The following is an 18,250-nucleotide window of genomic DNA, read 5'->3' on the forward strand; positions in this document are numbered from 1 at the left end:
AAGGAAGGAGACTCCACCACCTCCCTAGGTAACGCATTCCAGTGCTTCACCACCCTCCTAGTGAAATAGTGTTTCCTAATATCCAACCTGGACCTCCCCCACTGCAACTTGAGACCATTGCTCCTTGTTCTGTCATCTGCCACCACTGAGAACAGCCGAGCTCCATCCTCTTTGGAACCCCCCTTCAGGTAGTTGAAGGCTGCTATCAAATCCCCCCTCATTCTTCTCTTCTGGAGACTAAACAATCCCAGTTCCCTCAGCCTCTCCTCATAAGTCATGTGCTCCAGACCCCTAATCATTTTTGTTGCCCTCCGCTGGACTCTTTCCAATTTTTCCACATCCTTCTTGTAGTGTGGGGCCCAAAACTGGACACAGTATTCCAGATGAGGCCTCACCAATGTCGAATAAAGGGGAACGATCACGTTCCTCGATCTGCTGGCAATGCCCCTACTTATACAGCCCAAAATGCCGTTAGCCTTCTTGGCAACAAGAGCACACTGTTGACTCATATCCAGCTTCTCGTCCACTGTGACCCCTAGGTCCTTTTCTGCAGAACTGCTACCTAGCCACTCGGTCCCTAGTCTGTAGCAGTACATGGGATTCTTCCGTCCTAAGTGCAGGACTCTGCACTTGTCCTTGTTGAACCTCATCAGGTTTTTTTCGGCCCAATCCTCTAATTTGTCTAGGTCCCTCTGTATCCGATCCCTACCCTCTAGTGTATCTACCACGCCTCCTAGTTTAGTGTCATCTGCAAACTTGCTGAGAGTGCAGTCCACACCATCCTCCAGATCATTAATAAAGATATTAAACAAAACCGGCCCCAGGACCGACCCTTGGGGCACTCCGCTTGAAATCGGCTGCCAACTAGACATGGAGCCATTGATCACTACCCGTTGAGCCCGACGATCTAGCCAGCTTTCTATCCACCTTACAGGAGCGGCCTGCAGGAGCGGCCATGCAGAGCAAGTCTTGTCCCTCCTGAGCCCTGCTGGGACTAGTAGCTGGAGCCCTGTGCACGGGAGCCCCCAGTGAGGCAACCGCAGCCCTGCCAATCCCCCTCCCCTACAATAGCTAGATTTCATGGGGGAAGTCTGATTTCATGGTCCATGACACATTTTTCACGGCCATGAATTTGGTAGGGCCCTACTCATCAAGCTAGTGCAAGTATAAATAGTAGTGAGGCCACAGTAGCATGGGTAGTGGTCTTCAGAACCCCCAACAGGGGCAACTTAACTATTTCACTCCAGGTGGTGTAAGGAATAAATCAACAGGAACTCAGCACTTCTGTCTGATCAATGAAAATTGCAAGTAAGCGTGCTCTAAAATTGCAGTTTATTAGATTTAAGCACACTCAAACATAAGCAATAGATTTAGAATATCCCAGATATTTACCTAACATCTGGAACAGTATTGAGTAAGTAACTGCAGGTTTGCAGTGGCCAGTTCCTTATACACCAGGGAGAAAGAGTGTCAGGAAAAACAGCTCTCAAGATGGCTTCAGAGGACTGCTCCAAAGCGCACTCTATTAGCTAATAATCTTTTATAACTTCTACAAAACGGATAGGTCATAATGACCCCTACTGTATCATCACTTTTCTAACTTTTAATAAACTTTTAATATCAGAGGCGTCTAAATTCAAGGTTTTCCAACCACAAAGGTTTTCAGACTCAGTTGTTTAGTTGTCTGTCCCCTCCTCCCATTCTGATTGGTAGAAACTGCCAGCTAGATTTGACCTTGTCTCTAAAAGCCTGTCTCCAAATTAACTCTTAACTATGTGGCGTTCAGTTTCATTACTTCAGGGTGGCTGAATACAAATAATATGATTGCAATTAACTTAATCACATTCTGGGGTATACACAGCCCTCAAATCCAGGGCAACAGTGGCAGTGGAGGCACATCTGCACCATGCTGAGTACAAATCCATCTGAAACCGGTGGGTATGTACTCAGCACATTTCAACTGTGTCTCTGCTGCTGCTACCTGTGCTACCGTGGCTACGCTGCTATTTATACTTTTGCTAGCAGGATGAGAATGCGAGTATGTGTACACAAACTGGGGAATCACATCCCTAGCTTGTAATGTAGACATAGGCTGAGAAACCTAATAACAAGGTGAGGTTGTAGGTACTGTAAAGCTCTGAGAGGATACTCTTTGCCTTCAGTTAACCTGAAAAGTCGTCTTAACCTTTTGTTTTCAGTTATTGCTTTAAGACGTGTCTACGTACTGTGGCATTGTTTCATCACTAGAGCTAGAATCTTACGTTCTTTGATTCTTATGTATTGCATATGCATATTTTCCCTTAGGGACTCTGCCATGCTTTGAGAAAAGAAGTATGGAAATTCCTTTTGGGTTATTTTCCTTGGCACAGTACTAGAGAGGAAAGAACTAATTTGCAAAAAAGAAAAACGTGAGTACAGACATACTTTTATACTACAAAGTAGGTTTAAATAGTTTCAGAATTTTTTCAAGCATATGCTTATTGTAGTGATGTGGAAGTCTTCCTAAATCTGCAGAAAGCTAATTGTTTAATGTTGTTGAATGCAGTTATCCACGGCTTACTCCTGTATGTGCTGTTTTTTTTTATTTTTTGAGATTGTGACATTCAAATAAAGAAAAGTGAAATGACTTAGCTAGTTGCATTTAGTTTAAAAATGACCTTTCTTTTTCTTTAGAGATGAATATTTCAAGATGAAACTTCAGTGGAAATCAGTCACTGATGAGCAAGAAAAACGAAATTCAAGATTAAGAGACTATAAGAGTCTTATAGGTAATTTTCCTTTTAAAGATTTAGTGTGCAACGTATGGATATGAATTAGATTAATGGCAAGATTTTAAAAAAAAGAGAAGTGAAGCTCTTGAGATTTAGAATACTAGAGCCATTGCTCAGAGTATTTTGTGGCCAGAGAATTTGCTGTATAATCAAGCTCCAGAATCTCAGCTTTCACTAAACTTTCTTATAAAGCTTCTTGGAGTGCTTGGGCATGTCTACAATTAATTAGAGACATCCCCAGTGAAGAAGGGGACTGCCTTGCTCCAAAGGAGTGCCATCTGGTCTTCAGTGACTCTGAAATTATAAAAGCAATATTGAGTACAGTTTGTCATTTTTATCTCATTTTAAGATAAAAACGAGATCCAATATAATCCAGAAGCTAGCAGGTACGACGTGGGGTGCATCAGTGTTGCGAACATCTGCAGTAGCACTTGTATATTCAGTAACTGACTATTTTGCACCAGTATGGAGCAGATGTAGTCACACATGAATTGTGGATACCCAGCTAAATACAGTGATGCAGTGCATCATGGGAACCCTTAAGTCGACTCCAGCACCATGGCTACCTGTTCTGTCTAACATTGCTCCCCTGCCAATACACCGAACTGCTGCAACATTCTGTGAAGCTTAGCGAACCTGTGAAAACAGATGTCTTCCTGTTACCAAGACCTTGATAAGCCGCCCCCCTGCAAAGCTTAAGTCCCGCAAGCCTTTCTGGGAACATTCGTTTAGCCTAATGCAATCAGGCTATGATCAGAAGGAGGCTTGGAAAGAAGATTGACCTTCCATGGTCATCTTGGTCATCTCTGAACCAAATTCAAGCCAGCCATGCTAGATGCGGACATCTAATGCACAAATGGAGAATCAAGGACTCCCGGGTGTGTGTGTGGTTCCCCATGACAGACCATCGAACATATCACTACCTACTGCCCAATTTATAAATATGAAGGAGGCATTACTGCAATAAATTCTGCTACTCCTGATGTAGCCATTTGGCTCAGTCAACTTCAGGCGAAATTGTAGTTGCTGCTCTACACCAGCCATACGACAGAAGTGCAGTTTGTCTTCAAATTCAGGCAGCGTGAACTCTGTTCATTGAAACAACACATAAAATGTACAGTCTATATCTAGGAACAAGCAGGCAGTTTCAGCTCAGTAATGATTACAGAAACAAGACAAACTAAAATTTCATAATAATTGTTATAATGAACCAACCAATTATAAGTGTAACAAAATCGCTTTAAGCTTGTTTGCATATTAGCTTTTTCCCATTATAGTTTTCAGATTATGCTGCATATCATATGCATTCAAGTGGCATTTTACAGTTAACTCATCTAAAGTAGTCTTCATTGTTTCTTTGAATTCAGTAAAAATGTTTTATATTTAATCATGAGGTTTCTGTAAAAAGTGTGTAACAATTTAAAAAAAAATGCAGATCTGCTTGTAAGTAAATCATCTTATTCCAGACAGGAAGAATTTTCTTTTAAGTACTTAAAAGCTCCTTTAAAGCATTTTATAATGACATTCAGTGAATATAGTTGGTTATTAAACACATCAAAGCTCTGCAATAGTGTTTTGAGAAATCAATAACTTAAAGAGCATTGTGCATTTGTTAGATATAGGCTTAGTAAAAATTGTTTTGAAAATGTTTTGTATCTGTGGGTTATTTCTCAGAAAAAGATGTAAACAGAACAGACAGAACAAACAAGTTCTATGAAGGCCAAGATAATCCAGGATTGATCTTGCTTCATGACATTTTGATGACCTATTGTATGTATGACTTTGATTTAGGTAAGTGGGACTTGTCTGAATATTTTTTTTTTATAAAAAGTTAATAGTTAGTGAGCAAGGATCACTTTTCAGAGTATTATTGCATTTCAAAAATCTTTTAATGTCTAATTATATACTTTATGAAGGTTAATAAAGTTAAATTAAATAGAAATATGGGTGTACATTTTCTAAAGATTTGGCGAATCCAGGGTATACATGTTTACAGTTTTTGCCCATGTTTGCAGAACGTAAGCTTTTAATGATCAGATGCAGGTATTTTTTTAAGTCATACAGAGGAAATGGAATTTTCAAACTATTTGGTTATGCTGATTTGGAACATACCTACCAATCTGCTGTACCACTGAACAATTGTACAAACAATTGTTATTCAGAAACAAATTTGAAGCTTGGCATCTTGGAAGAAAGGGAGAAAAATCATTTAATTTGGAGTTCATAATTGTATAAATCACAAGTTAACAGTCTAAGATTAAGTTTAATTATTTCTTTTTTTAAGGGTATGTTCAGGGAATGAGTGACTTGCTTTCTCCTGTCTTGTATGTCATGGAAAATGAAGTGGATGCCTTTTGGTGCTTTGTATCATACATGGATCAAATGGTAAAAACAAGATTTGTTTATTTCATAGTGTTCATGCAGCTTTCATTATCTGAATTTAGATGTAAAACTTTGTCATTTTATCTCTGTCTTCATGACTAGACTCGAAATTTTTGCACTATTTCCTCTATCTTTAGTGAAAAGAAGTGTTTAATATTTGCAAAGCTGAAAGAAACAGTTTAATATTGGTACATGTATGACTGCAGAATAGCTCAGAGGCATATTTGTCCAATAAATGGACTATGCCCATGTGAAGTAGAAAGCAACAGAGGGTCCTGTGGCACCTTTAAGACTAACAGAAGTATTGGGAGCATAAGCTTTCGTGGGTAAGAACCTCACTTCTTCAGATGCAACTTCTTGCATCTGAAGAAGTGAGGTTCTTACCCACGAAAGCTTATGCTCCCAATACTTCTGTTAGTCTTAAAGGTGCCACAGGACCCTCTGTTGCTTTTTACAGATTCAGACTAACACGGCTACCCCTCTGATACATGTGAAGTAGGTGGCACTTGTTTATCTTCTCTTTTTAAAGATAGGAGGATCAAATGCCCATCATTGCCAGTCAGTCACTAGAGGTTTACAACATCTATGGACTGATAAAAGTACACCACCACTATAACCTTTCAGCTTCCAAGTCCTATTACAATATGGCCAGCTTCTAACTGGTGGTCTGTTACCCAAAAGTGCTCTATATATTTATCAATGTGTGTATATATACTCTAGCAACAGACAAAAATTGGGAAGTCTCCTGTTTTCTCCCTTATAATTTCTTCTGTTTGTTTATATGTTTAATAAACATGTTTGGTCCTTGACACAGCGTCTGATAGCTTTTGATGTTCTGGGAACACAAAGCTTCCAGAAAGCTTCCCCAGCTATGGGGAAATTCTCCTAATGTAAGAGGAGGTCTTGGGTGACAGAGCCAGCATAGCCTTCTCTAAGGACCCCTGTTTCCGCTCTGAGTGCAGCTGTGATCTCTGTACACCAGAACATAGCCCTTTGGGAGGGCTTGCAGCCCTGAAGCTATTCTTAGTTGGGCTGATGGCCAAAATAGCCCCTGGTGGGCACCAAGATAAAGCTACCATTCTTCTTCTTTGAATAGTGTCCCAATGGGTGCTCCACTATAGGTGTGTTTGCGTTCCCTGAGATGGGGTATGCCTGGTTCAGTCTGCTTTAAGAAGCGTCTCAGCTGCAAAGAATCCATCCTGATGATGGATGGGGAAAATCACATTGCCCAGAGGTGTGGATTATGCCAGCAGTTGAAACTGTGGTCCCGAAAAGATAGAGAACTGAGACTTAAACTTCTTCTAATGGAAGCAGCTCTCCAACTGCCTTCAGACCCATGTCAAGACTCAGGACGGTGGGAATCCTCACCACAGCCCTCTACAGCCAAGGAAGGTGAGCCTAAGAAGATTCCTATGAGCCACTCACACAAGGCTTTTAAAGAGAGAGCCGTGAGTCCCCATAGTGAGCCCTGAACCAGCCGAAAACCACCAGTTCGTTTGGTATCATCGGTACTGACAGTACCAAAGCCATCCAAATGCGGAACCCAGAGCTAACGTGGTACCGTCCCAGAAGAACACGTTAGGCTACCTAAGGAGACTTTATCAACAATTATTTCAGCGTTGGAACAGGGAGACTGGTACTCGGCCCTCTACCTCCAGGATACTTATTTCCATATTTCAATCATACCATCTCACAGACGATATCTCAAATTCACACTAGGGCAGGACCACTACCAGTGCAGAGAACTCCCTTTTGGCCTCTTGTTGGCTCCCACAGTATTCTCCAAGGTCCTCTCTGTAGTGGCAACCCACCTACGCTCCCAGGGGATCATGATCTACCCTTACCTGGACAATTGTCTCCTCAGGGCACACTCCTTTGACAAAGCTCAGCAGGTTACCCATACAACTTTGGATTTATTCAGAAAACTAGGCCTACAAATCAATGTACAAAAATAGACATTAACCCCGGTATAGAGTTTAGAATTCATAGGAGCCGATCTCGACTCTATGCAAGTGAGAGCGCTCCTTCTATAACACAGATTGCTCAGTTTCTACACGCGTATAGAGACAGTGCAAACCAGCCTTCAGATATTGGCCAGACATTGGCTTCAGCTTCTTATGAAATGCCTCCAGTCATGGTTCAGCTTGGTTTACAGACTGAACAAAGATAGCCTAAACAAACCACTATCTCTACCCATCAAGATAAAACAATCTTTGAATTGGTGGAAGAACCCAGCAAATGTCTGCATGGTGATGCCATTTGTGCAGCCTCCTCCTCCACCACTTCTCACCATCAACACATCCCTCATAGGGCGGGGTACACATCTCAGCGACCTCACAGTACAGGGTAAATGGTCACCCTCAGAGATTGTCTTCACATCTACCTCCTCGAGCTCAGAGCAGTCAGGAATGCACGTGTTTCCTGCCACTGATCAGAGGCATGTACACACAGTCACAATGGACAACATAGCATGCATGTACTACATAAATCATCAAGGGACTGCCAGATCGCCCTCCTTTTTTACAGAAGCACTAAAGCTGTGTTACCATATCAGCAGCCTACCTGCCAGGAGTGCACAACACAACAGCAGCAGTCTCGGCCGCAAGGTCCCACACAGTGATACTCCCAGGGCCCGCCTTTCATCAAGGCGCCGGCCCAGGGCAACATACTGAAGAGGGCACAGTTTGATAACCCCTTCTCTCCCCATGACCTGCCCTGTCGACCAAGAGCCAGTTGGGCTGAAGGAGGCAGGCAGGCAGCCAACTAGGGGAGAGAAACGCAGCACTGCAGAGGGCAGATCCAAGCTGCAGCTTGACTAGGCACTCAGCCAGGTAACTCTGTGGGTGAGAGCAGGGATGGGTGTCTAGGGCTCCCCACTCTTCTGGGACAGAGGGCCCCCTAGAAGCCATGCCTGGAGTGGGGCTGGGCTGGAAGAGGCTCCCAATCTGATCTCTTTGATGAGCGGTGGAAGTTGGGGGAGGGAAGAAGGAGGGGTGTGTGACCCAGCAGCTTGCCTCTATGTGTCCGGGCTGGAGGGTTGGAGAAGCCTCCCTGCTATATAGGTTGTGATGGGGGTAGACATGCACTATCGTCCTCTAAGAGCCCACACTTGTCCAGGAAAGGGCTTGCTCTTCCCCAGCACTTCCCACAGATAGGGGAGTGCACACTTATGCTGCAGAGCACCATGCCGTGTGTGTGGTGAAATCAACAGCTAATTTCTAAATTATCTGCAAAAAAACCCTAGAGTTTTCAGGTGCCTAAGTATCCCCTGGAATCACGGTTAAAGCTGTCTTTCCCCCCCAAATCTGAAATGACGCCCTGGCGAGCCAGGAGTGGCCAGAGGGCTACAGGAGTGCCATGGGCTCTGGCAAGATGCAGCCCCCTATGTGACAGCACGAAGCCTGCCTGAAGCACCAGGCACCAACAGCCACAGCATCACTGCAGAAGTAAGGGTGGCATTACACCATATACCATGCCACCCTTACATCTGCGCTGCTGCTGGCGGTGGCATTGCCTTCAGAACTGGGCACCTTTCCAGCACCTGCCGGTATCAGGCTGCCCTGCCAGGGCTAAGCTCTGGCATCTTTCAACACTGGGGGAGGCAGTGGAGCCCAGAGGTGATGGGGGGATGGGGGAAGCCCAGCGAGCCCGTGGGGGCCAAGAGTAATGGGGGGCGCCAAAATACGAGTTCGCTCAGGGTGCCATTTCCTCTAAGGCCAGCCCTGGATACTCCACAACATACTCCAGTAATGGGGTCATACCAATAATAGACTTGTTCACCACTAACCAGAGCAAGAAACGCTCGCAGTACTGCTCCAGAGCAGGCCTCGGACAGCACTCTTTGGGGGATGCTCTTCTCCTCTCATGGGACAAAGGCATTCTTTACACCATCCCCTGTTTCCTCTCTTGCTGAAAGTCCTGTTGAAAATAAAGAGAAAAAGAGCAAATGTCATAGTGATTGCTCCTACCTACCCAAGAGAGATGTGGTGCCCTTAACGGTCATAACTGGCAATGTATCCGATCACTCTTCAACCCACTCCTTACCTTCTCTCGCAGAACAAAGGCTGCAGTCTCCATCCCAGCCTATGGATGCTACGGCTCAAAGCCTGGCTTCTTCATGGTTCCAGCATATAGAGATATCCTGCTCTGAGGAGTTACAGGAAGTGTTATTACACAGCAGGAAAGTGACTATCTGTCGTACTTACCTACAAAAGTGGGCCAGATTTCAGATGTTGTGCCATCCTAGAGGAATTGCCCAACATCGACTACTCTACCACTAGTCTTAGACTATTTACTGACTCTTAAGAAATCAGGAGTCTCTATTAGTTCACTAAAGGTACACTTGGCGGCAGTAGCAACTTTTCATCAACAGACAGAAGGGTACTCAGTTTTCTCACACCCAACTACAAAGAGGTTCCTTAAAGGCATAACAAACCTCTTTCTCCAACCCAGACATTCTACCCCACCATGGGACTTTAGTATTAAAAGGGTTGACCAGATTGCTCTTCAAACCTATGGCCGCTTGTTCAGTAACGCACCTTTCAATGAACACGGCCTTTCTAGTCACCATCACCTCAGCGAGTAGGATAGGGGAAATAGTGGCTTTATGGCGCAACCCTTTACAGTGTTCTTTCCTGACAAAGTCATGCTCCAACCACACCCAAAGTTCACCTCAAGGTGACTTCCACCTTTCACATTCATCTCCCTACCTTTTATCCTAAACCTCACTGGATAATAGAGAAGCCATTCTACACACACTTGACATAAGGAGAACCTTTGCTTTCTATTTGGGCAGGACAGAGGCCTTTAGGAAATCTCATAAGCTCTTCCTCTCCATTGCGGATAGGTCTAAAGGCATCGTGATTTCAGCCCAGAGACTGAATGTATCTCGAACTGCATCAAACTCTGTTATCAGGCTTGCAATTTAGTACCGCCATCTACAATCCATACACACCCTACAAGATCGGTTTCCTCCTCAGTCACCACCTTCAAGCATGTTCCTATCCTGGAAATCTGCAGAGCAGCTACATGAGCATCTGCAAACACCTTAGCAAAACATTATGCCATCATGGGGGACTCTGATGCCGATGCAAAATTCAGCTATGCAGTATTATCATTCATAGCAAACTCGACTCCGAAGCCCCAGCTTCCCATTTGGGATACTGGTTGGGAGTCACCTTCAGTGAGGCACTCCTAGGAACAATACTTGAAGAGGAAGTTACTCATCTTGTGCTGTAACAATGATTCTTTGAGACGTGTGTCCCTGTGGGTGCTCCACGACCCACTCTCCTCCCCTCTACTTTGGAGTTCTCATTATTGACTGTGGGTAGAGAAGAAACTGAGGAGGGTTCGCCAGCGCAATGCTGGTTAGCCTCATGGCAGAGCATGGGGGTGCACAGCCCATGTGTGGACCGAACAGACACTGCTACCAAAGTTCAACGATCAGCAGTGCAGGGATTCAAACATACCTAGTGTGGAACACCCATCTTGAAGAACCATCATTACTGCACAAGGTGAGTAAATTCCTCTTCTGTCCTGCTGGATTGGGCACAGCAGTGATGGAGTTGAGGGTCTGGTCCATAAAGAATGACTGTTATTGCATATATGATATACTGTAAAAATGAATTTTTTACATGCCCCAGCTCTTGTAGGGTAATATAATGTTTACAATTTTTATTAATTTAAACAAGTGCTCATTTCCAAGAACAACTTTGTATATGGGATGTTGTGAAACACAAATACAATGGTTTAGAATAAAATACTCGCAGTTGTCCTCTGATAATATTTTAATAATTTTCTCTAGTCTGTCTATTCCTGCCTACAACTCTCTAGCTCCAATTTGGAGGCAGATGAATTTATTCACTCCAAATCTTGTATCCAAGTTGCAGTGTAAGTATGACTATGGAAGATTAAGTACAAATATCCCTGAGCCAGAGACACAGTTCATTGTTTATTGCTTTAAGCTTCCAATTGAAGGCAAAAATTTACCAGAACTTGGCTCCATCCTTTTAAACGCTTAGTATGTGAAACAGTTAAAGGGTCTGACCTTCTGTTACCAGGACAATGAATTTAACTTGCATGTAAACTAATAATAGTTTTGTGGTTTATAACAGTATTTGACCTAGTGAACTATTTACCAGTATCAATACCTGACAGAGTGCTAAATTATTTCCCATCAAGCACGAGAACTTTGAGGAACAAATGCAGGGTATGAAGACACAGCTAATTCAACTGAGTACTTTGCTTCGCTTGCTAGACAGTGGATTTTGCAGTTACTTAGGTATGTGTAATAACTCAAACAACTTTTTACTTTTAGAGAGAGATGCATAGACATTCTAACGGGCCCTTACACACTTTTCCAACCTGAATCTGTTACATTATTAATGCAGGACTGCCGCATTCTAATAATTTGGCTTTAGTACAATGCCTTTGAAAGAAAAGAAACTTCCTGTTTTATTTCTCTGAGCCCTAGAGTGCAGAGTCCTTAATGTATCACTAGGTACGCTGTTGTCCTAAATGAACAATAAATATTCAAATTAAAAACATTTAATAGGTTTTTTTAATTGGTTTTCATGGATAGCAAAATATAACAGAACTATGTCATGCCATTGATATTTAAGCAGTACTTCTCACTGATTTTATTGGAGACTTAGTTTTACAAATTGATGGCAGGATAACAGCCCTATAAGATGCATATTTTCTTTGTTTGATATTCATAAGAAATGTGACATTCTTTTCCTAGAATCTCAAGACTCTGGATACCTTTATTTTTGCTTCCGATGGCTTCTGATCCGATTTAAAAGAGAATTTAGCTTTCAAGATATTCTTCGATTATGGGAGGTAAGAACATAGTTAGATATTTATGGAAGATGTTTGAAAGCAAAATCAAAGGCAGTGTAGTAAAACAATGGGATAAATTTGACATGATGGGGACAAACTAGTACAGCTTTTGTAGATAAATTGTGCCTCTCTAACCTATAAGAAGACTTTTAAAGTTACTGTAATACTGGAGTGATATGATGGATATAATCTACTTGGCTTTTCAAAAAGTATTTGACGAGATCCATCAGAAAAGACTCTTAAGGAAAATAACCACCGATGCTCTGGTAATGCTCAGGTCAGGGTTGAAAAACTGGTTAGGTTATAGGAAATAGCCAAAATAAATGGCTGCTTCTCAGAAAGGTGAAAAGTCTAGTGGGGCATTCCCAGGACTGGTACTGGGGTTAAACGTGTTCCATATTTTTATAAATGACATGTCTGATGAAGTGAATAGTGAGACAAGGAAACTTCTTTCAACACAAAACTAACTAAGTTAATCCAAGTGGAGGGGGTTGTAAAATACTGTTGGGGGTTCTAATCAGTCTGGGTAATTGGGCTGCACAATGCCAGAAATATGTACATTAATATAAGACAATGCTTACTGGAAAAATGGAAATACTGATGGACTCTGAGTGAGTAGGATACTATTGTGGGCTGAGTTGGTCTAGGAATTATCCTGATGATGCCAATTAAACAAATTAAAATCTTGAATATAATTTTTAAAAGTGAGAAATACAAAATAAAATACAACACCACATTAAATGTTAGCATGATCTTACCCCAAATATATAATCAACTTACTTCAAAAAGGGAATAGTAGATAATAGAAAAGGTCCAGACTGTATAAATAAAATAGCTCAATTAATGGCACAAAGCAGAAGGGTGGGCAATAGAAAGATATTAAATAAAACGAATAATTGGCCTGAAACAGAAAAAAAATGGAGACAGCCAGATTGAGGTATATACAATTATTATTACAATAAAAACTGATTTGACACTTTTTTATTCACTTTATCCCATAATTGAAAAAGGGGTCATTCAAAGAAATGGAAGGGCAGTAAATTTAAAACTGCAAAGAGGAAATAATTTTTAGCCAATGTAAAGTCCGCCTATGGAGTTTTCTGCCTTAAGAGGTTATTGAGGCAAATAGTTCATCAGAATTTCAAATGATTAGATAACTTTATAAATAACATTTACTAATGAACCACAATTCACAAATACAAAAGAATTTAGCCTATTATTTCATGGCATAAGGTGATCACAAAAGAGGAGTTTGGAAGTAGTTTTTTCCACCCTCTTTCCTTTTCCCTTCCCAATGGTGTAACACTATACGCTGGCAATTTTATGTTTTTTTGAGGTTCCTCACCCCACCATTTTTGAAGCATCTGCTGAGCAAGTTACCAGAGAGTGGACCAATACACTGTTCTGATGTAGCAGTTTTACATTGTTTGTCTCTCTCATATTTGGTGGTTTATTTTTTTTTTTAATATCCTCAATAACATCTTCATTAAGTTGTGTGCTGTGAGCACTGCTATTGTTTTCTTTCAGTGTGTTGTACTGTGCACAAAGAGGCTGTAAGATCAGACCCTCAAAATTTAATCTGGAGAAATCTAGTTCAGGATAACGCCATTTTGAGCACTGTTGATTCCGAATGAACTATATAAACGTACAGATATTTCTAAAAAGTCTATAGAGGAATCTGAAACTCGGTAATACTAATTATTGGTTTGACATTTTATGTCAGTTTTGTATAACATCTCTATATCATATCTAAATATTAAGTGTGTGTGTATACAGACACTTTAATTTTCTGTACTGATTGTTTTTTGCTATTCTAAACCCTTTCAACTAATGAATAAAGACATCTAAGATATTGGTGGAATCCTACTAAAATAATGTGTTGGGTCCTTCCAGTGCATCTTAAAAAATGTAGTACAAACATTATTTTTCAGTTTTGTTACCAGGAGAAGCGGAGCTAAAAATCACATGCTTAGTTTGCTTTTTAAAATGTTCAAAAACCCATTTAACATCTAATCAGGTTGTGGCATTTATGCCAAAATTTCCTCCATCTGAAGATTACTGCCTTTCTTTTAGAAAGTTAGCGCCTGATTCGCCACTACATCACTCCAGTTTTATAGCCAGGCCATTCTACTGATACAAGAATAGAGTGCTGTCAAATGTACATTGCAAACAGGAAAAATACTCCATTTCTTAAGTCAAACTTCTTTCAGATACAGTGAAAGTAGGGGTTACTTGTCTACAGTAAATGCAATATTTTCAGACAGAAGTGTGATTTAGCAGAGTTGGACCATTCCACTGTTACGTCATGGGTATTTGCAATATGTCCTAAACACATGTAAGGGCTTTATTCACCATTGTGTTTAAACCCATTTTATGCTGGTGCAACTCAAATGACATAAGACTTGAATGACAGTGGTGAACTAGGACTTTTGTGTTAGTACTTATTACAAATATTCATACCTAGTGAGGTAGCAGTGGACATAAGTAACCCCTAAGATGACTGTATCTGAAAAGTCAGAAGGTGGGGGGGAAGCCTTGTTCTCAATTTTTTTGAGATTGTTCATTTTGATAGCACTTGTATATGCTCAGTTTAATTTTTGTTAGTTGGTTTCACTTCCTTTCGCATCCGCTAGTATGTAACATTACTGTCATGCGCTCCCCTGGAGGAGCTCATGTGTAATACCCTTCTCCATGCTTTGTGAAAGACTTATCAGAAACAACAACAGGAAGTCTGGAACAGAAGCAACAGCTAGCAGCTGTGTACATGGATAGGATAGGGATAAGCCCCAGCACATTCATTTGCTCTCATTTAGCAGTAATTTGGAAAAGCCACAGTAGATGTATTTGTTTAAGAAAAATTTGCTGGAACGATATAAAAACTCAACTATTATGTTATGCCTTCAAATTTTTTTTGATAACCAGACAATTTGGTGCAGCTACAGGGCCATGATCAGGGCAGGGCATGTGGGACAGCTATCCAGGGTGCAAAGCTGGGGGCAGAGAGGAGCACAGGGGTGGTAGAAAAATGATGAAAAAAACAGTAGGGGATAGAGCCCTGCAACGGGCGTGGTATTGCTCCCTTTGCTTCTGCGCTGCTGCTGTTGGCACCACTGCCTTCAGAACTGGGTATCTGACCAGCGGCAGCACAGAAGGTAAGAATGGCAATACCATGCCCATTGCAGGGCTCTGCCCCCTACTGTTTTTTAGCCATTTTTGACCACCATCTCCAGTATGCACCCTGGCTGGCTGTCCCACCCTGGTTAGGGCCCTACCCAAAACTCTCTAAGATTATTTAATGTACTAGTGGGGGGGAAAGTGTGTGTTGCAAACCTGAAAATGTACGTAAAATTGTGGACTGTGCGAAGTACGCTAATTTAAAGCAAAATTACGGTGAAAGCCTAATACTTCGGAATCCACAATTTCTGCAATATTGCAAATGAATTAGGACCTTAATAATAATAATAATACCATGGAAATTAGAGTATACTGAAGATGGGTGGGCAATGATTTGATTGCTAGCAACATCCTTGCGTAGCAGTCAATGTGTGTTTATTTTATAGTGTGAGAACAGCAGAGTTAAAAGAAAATTAGCACAGTAGTGGACTCTGCATGCAATTCACTTTGATACAGTTTATAATATTTATCAACCCTTTCACATTTTCTTTTTAAAGAAAGGATTGAGGTTAATTACAAAAAGGAGTATCAGATATTTGAAATAAATTCTTAATCTGTCATGGCTTAGTGAAATGAAACTTTCAAGGTTAATTGCATTGTAATTAAACATTTTTAATTGATTTTGGTTTGGATATCACTCAGATTTATGCAGTTCTAGTGAAGGGCTGTGTGCATTGCAGTGACAATTGTGCAAGAATAAAATAGACTATTCTTTTAGCTTCAATAGCAGTGACCCTGAATCTTAAATAGAGTAGAAACTATAATTGTGCTAGCTAGGATAGAAATTACTTCTAATATCAAACCCCTGGCATCAAAGCACAAACAGAGCACCAGGCGGTTTCACGAAGGAATTGCTTATGCCTTTTCCCTGCTACCAGTCTTCTCTTCCCACCAAAATATAGTATTGTTTAACTGGCCTAGTAAATGTCTGCCTTCTGTGTGGTATTTGCTTTAGGACTTTATTGATTTCTGGACACAACAGCATAAAACTAATGATCCATTATAACAATTCCCATGTTCCTGTATAGAGCTGAATATCCTTCATAAAACTTGTCACAGCATATAAGTGAGTTCTATATGGTAGTAAAATTAAATACAACAGGTGTTTACAGCAATTTGAAAGGTCTGCTGTAACTCTGAATTGGCTATGAGTTTAAGGCTGACAGTCTCTCCTTACTTTAAATGCTTCAAGATCACCTTATAACCGTGGAGTAAACCTATTTTTTCATGCTCCTGTAATAACTAAATACAGTAGGTTGTGTGAGAGTTCTTACTTGAACTAGTCAAGTAAAGCATACTGTGCAAAAATATTTTAACATGTAATAGAATAGTGTGAGAGGGCATTCAACACCAAAGTACTACTACTTTCCATTCTTACTGTGTAATTGTAATAATTAAGCAACTTCTTCAGAGTAAGCTGGAAGAGAGTTTACACATCTTTCTAAAACTTTTGGAATGGGATAGAGCTAACAAGTGGTCTTTTCAAATTGACTCATGTATATATGTATACATTTTTTATAGAAAAGTTTGTTAGTTACACCTGAGTACATTGTTTCAGTGTTTACCAGTATAATATTGGAATGTTCTCATATTGCATTTGCATACAAAATGGAAATATTGTAAAAAAAGTCACAAAAATTATATATAAAAAAAAAAACCTGTATACACCATCCTTTATAATTAGCATTTGTTTGATACAAATTAAATGTTATCAGTTTAAGATGTGTAGAAAATTCCGATTAAAAATGTGAAAGTAGTTCCATTTATGTTTTGAGAGTAGTATATTTTATCTTAGAAATGCTGGGTGCAGGACATTAGTTCATGAATCAATAGCTTCATGTGCTATAGGAAGAAAGAATAAATGGTAAATAGTGGTGTCCCCCAGGGATCTGTACTGGGACACTGCTGTTCAACGTATTCATAAATGATCTGGAAAAAGTGGTAAACAGTGAGGTCACAAAATTTGTAGATTCAAAATTACTCAAGATCGTTAAGCCCAAAGCAAACTGTGAAGAATTAGAGGGATCTCACAAAACTGGGTGACTGGGCAACAAAATGGCAGATGAAATTCAGTGTTGATAAATGCAAATTAATGCACAATGGAAAACATCATCCCAATTATCCATACAAAATGAGGGATTTAAATTACCGTATATACTCGTTCATAAGCCGAATTTTTTTAGTAAAAAAGGGAAGCACCAGAGAAGGGGGTCGGCTTATGAATGGGTATAGGGAGGGAGAGGTGGGACACAGCCCCTCCCCCCCAACAGAGGGAGCAAGGAGAGGCAGCACAGCCAGCGGGGCCAGAGTCTCTCCATTTCTGGCCACGCTGCTCTCCCCCCAGCCTCCAAAGCAGCTGCAGCTCTGGGGTTGGCAGGCTGCAGAGCAGGCTGTGGCCGTGCCGCCTGGCCCGCCGGAGCACAACGGCCCAGCCCGCTGGAACATGCTGTGGCCGTACCGACCGGTCTGGCCCACCAGAGCAGGCTGCAGCCGCGCTGCCCCGCCTGCCGGAACAGCTCCAGCCAGGCCCAAGACATCCTCCCCAGATAAGGTGGGAAGGGATGGGATGGGGAGAGTGTGGGGGTCCCAGGCTAGGGGTGGGGTCATGTGGGAGGTGGTCACAGGGGTTACTCCCTTGACTCCCAGCTTCTCCCCCCCTCCAAAAAAATTTCCCCACCAGTTGCTGTCCCAGCCCATCAGGGTAAGCAGCTGGCGCGCCGGGACACTTTGTTTACTTAGGTTTACCTCCGTGCCTGCGGACGCTTGAGGTAAACAAACCATCTCGGCCCACCAGCCGCTTATCCTGATGGCCTGGGAGCCAAAATTTGCTGACCCCTGAATTATAGGGTTGGCTTATGAATGGGTTATAAAAAATTTCCATTTTTACTTATCCATCTGGTGGGGGGGGGAGGGAAGTTATCTTATAAACGAACAGTCTTATGATCGAGTATATACAGTAGTTTATACCACTCAAGAAAGAGATCTTGGCGTCATCGTGGATAGGTCTCTGAAAACATGTGCTCAATGTGCAGCAGCTGTCAAAAAAGCTAACAGAATGGTAGGAACCATTAGGAAAGGGATAG

General features: G+C 41.5%; 1 protein-coding gene across 13 annotated transcripts in view; it reads left to right on the top strand.

The window, feature by feature from the left end:
- TBC1D15 (TBC1 domain family member 15) overlaps positions 1-18,250 on the top strand; it is a 77,470-nt gene that overhangs the window by 44,547 nt on the left and 14,673 nt on the right. For all 13 annotated transcript variants that reach the window (XM_065572900.1, XM_042860117.2, XM_042860115.2 and 10 more), the window contains 6 exons: positions 2,305-2,408; positions 2,674-2,768; positions 4,446-4,562; positions 5,056-5,156; positions 11,334-11,433; positions 11,896-11,993. In XM_065572900.1, the coding sequence (XP_065428972.1) occupies positions 2,305-2,408; positions 2,674-2,768; positions 4,446-4,562; positions 5,056-5,156; positions 11,334-11,433; positions 11,896-11,993 (615 nt within the window). The remainder of the gene's footprint in view (positions 1-2,304; positions 2,409-2,673; positions 2,769-4,445; positions 4,563-5,055; positions 5,157-11,333; positions 11,434-11,895; positions 11,994-18,250) is intronic.

This window comes from Chrysemys picta, chromosome 1, assembly GCF_011386835.1.
Source record: "Chrysemys picta bellii isolate R12L10 chromosome 1, ASM1138683v2, whole genome shotgun sequence".
In the NCBI taxonomy this organism is placed as follows: Eukaryota; Metazoa; Chordata; order Testudines; family Emydidae; genus Chrysemys; species Chrysemys picta.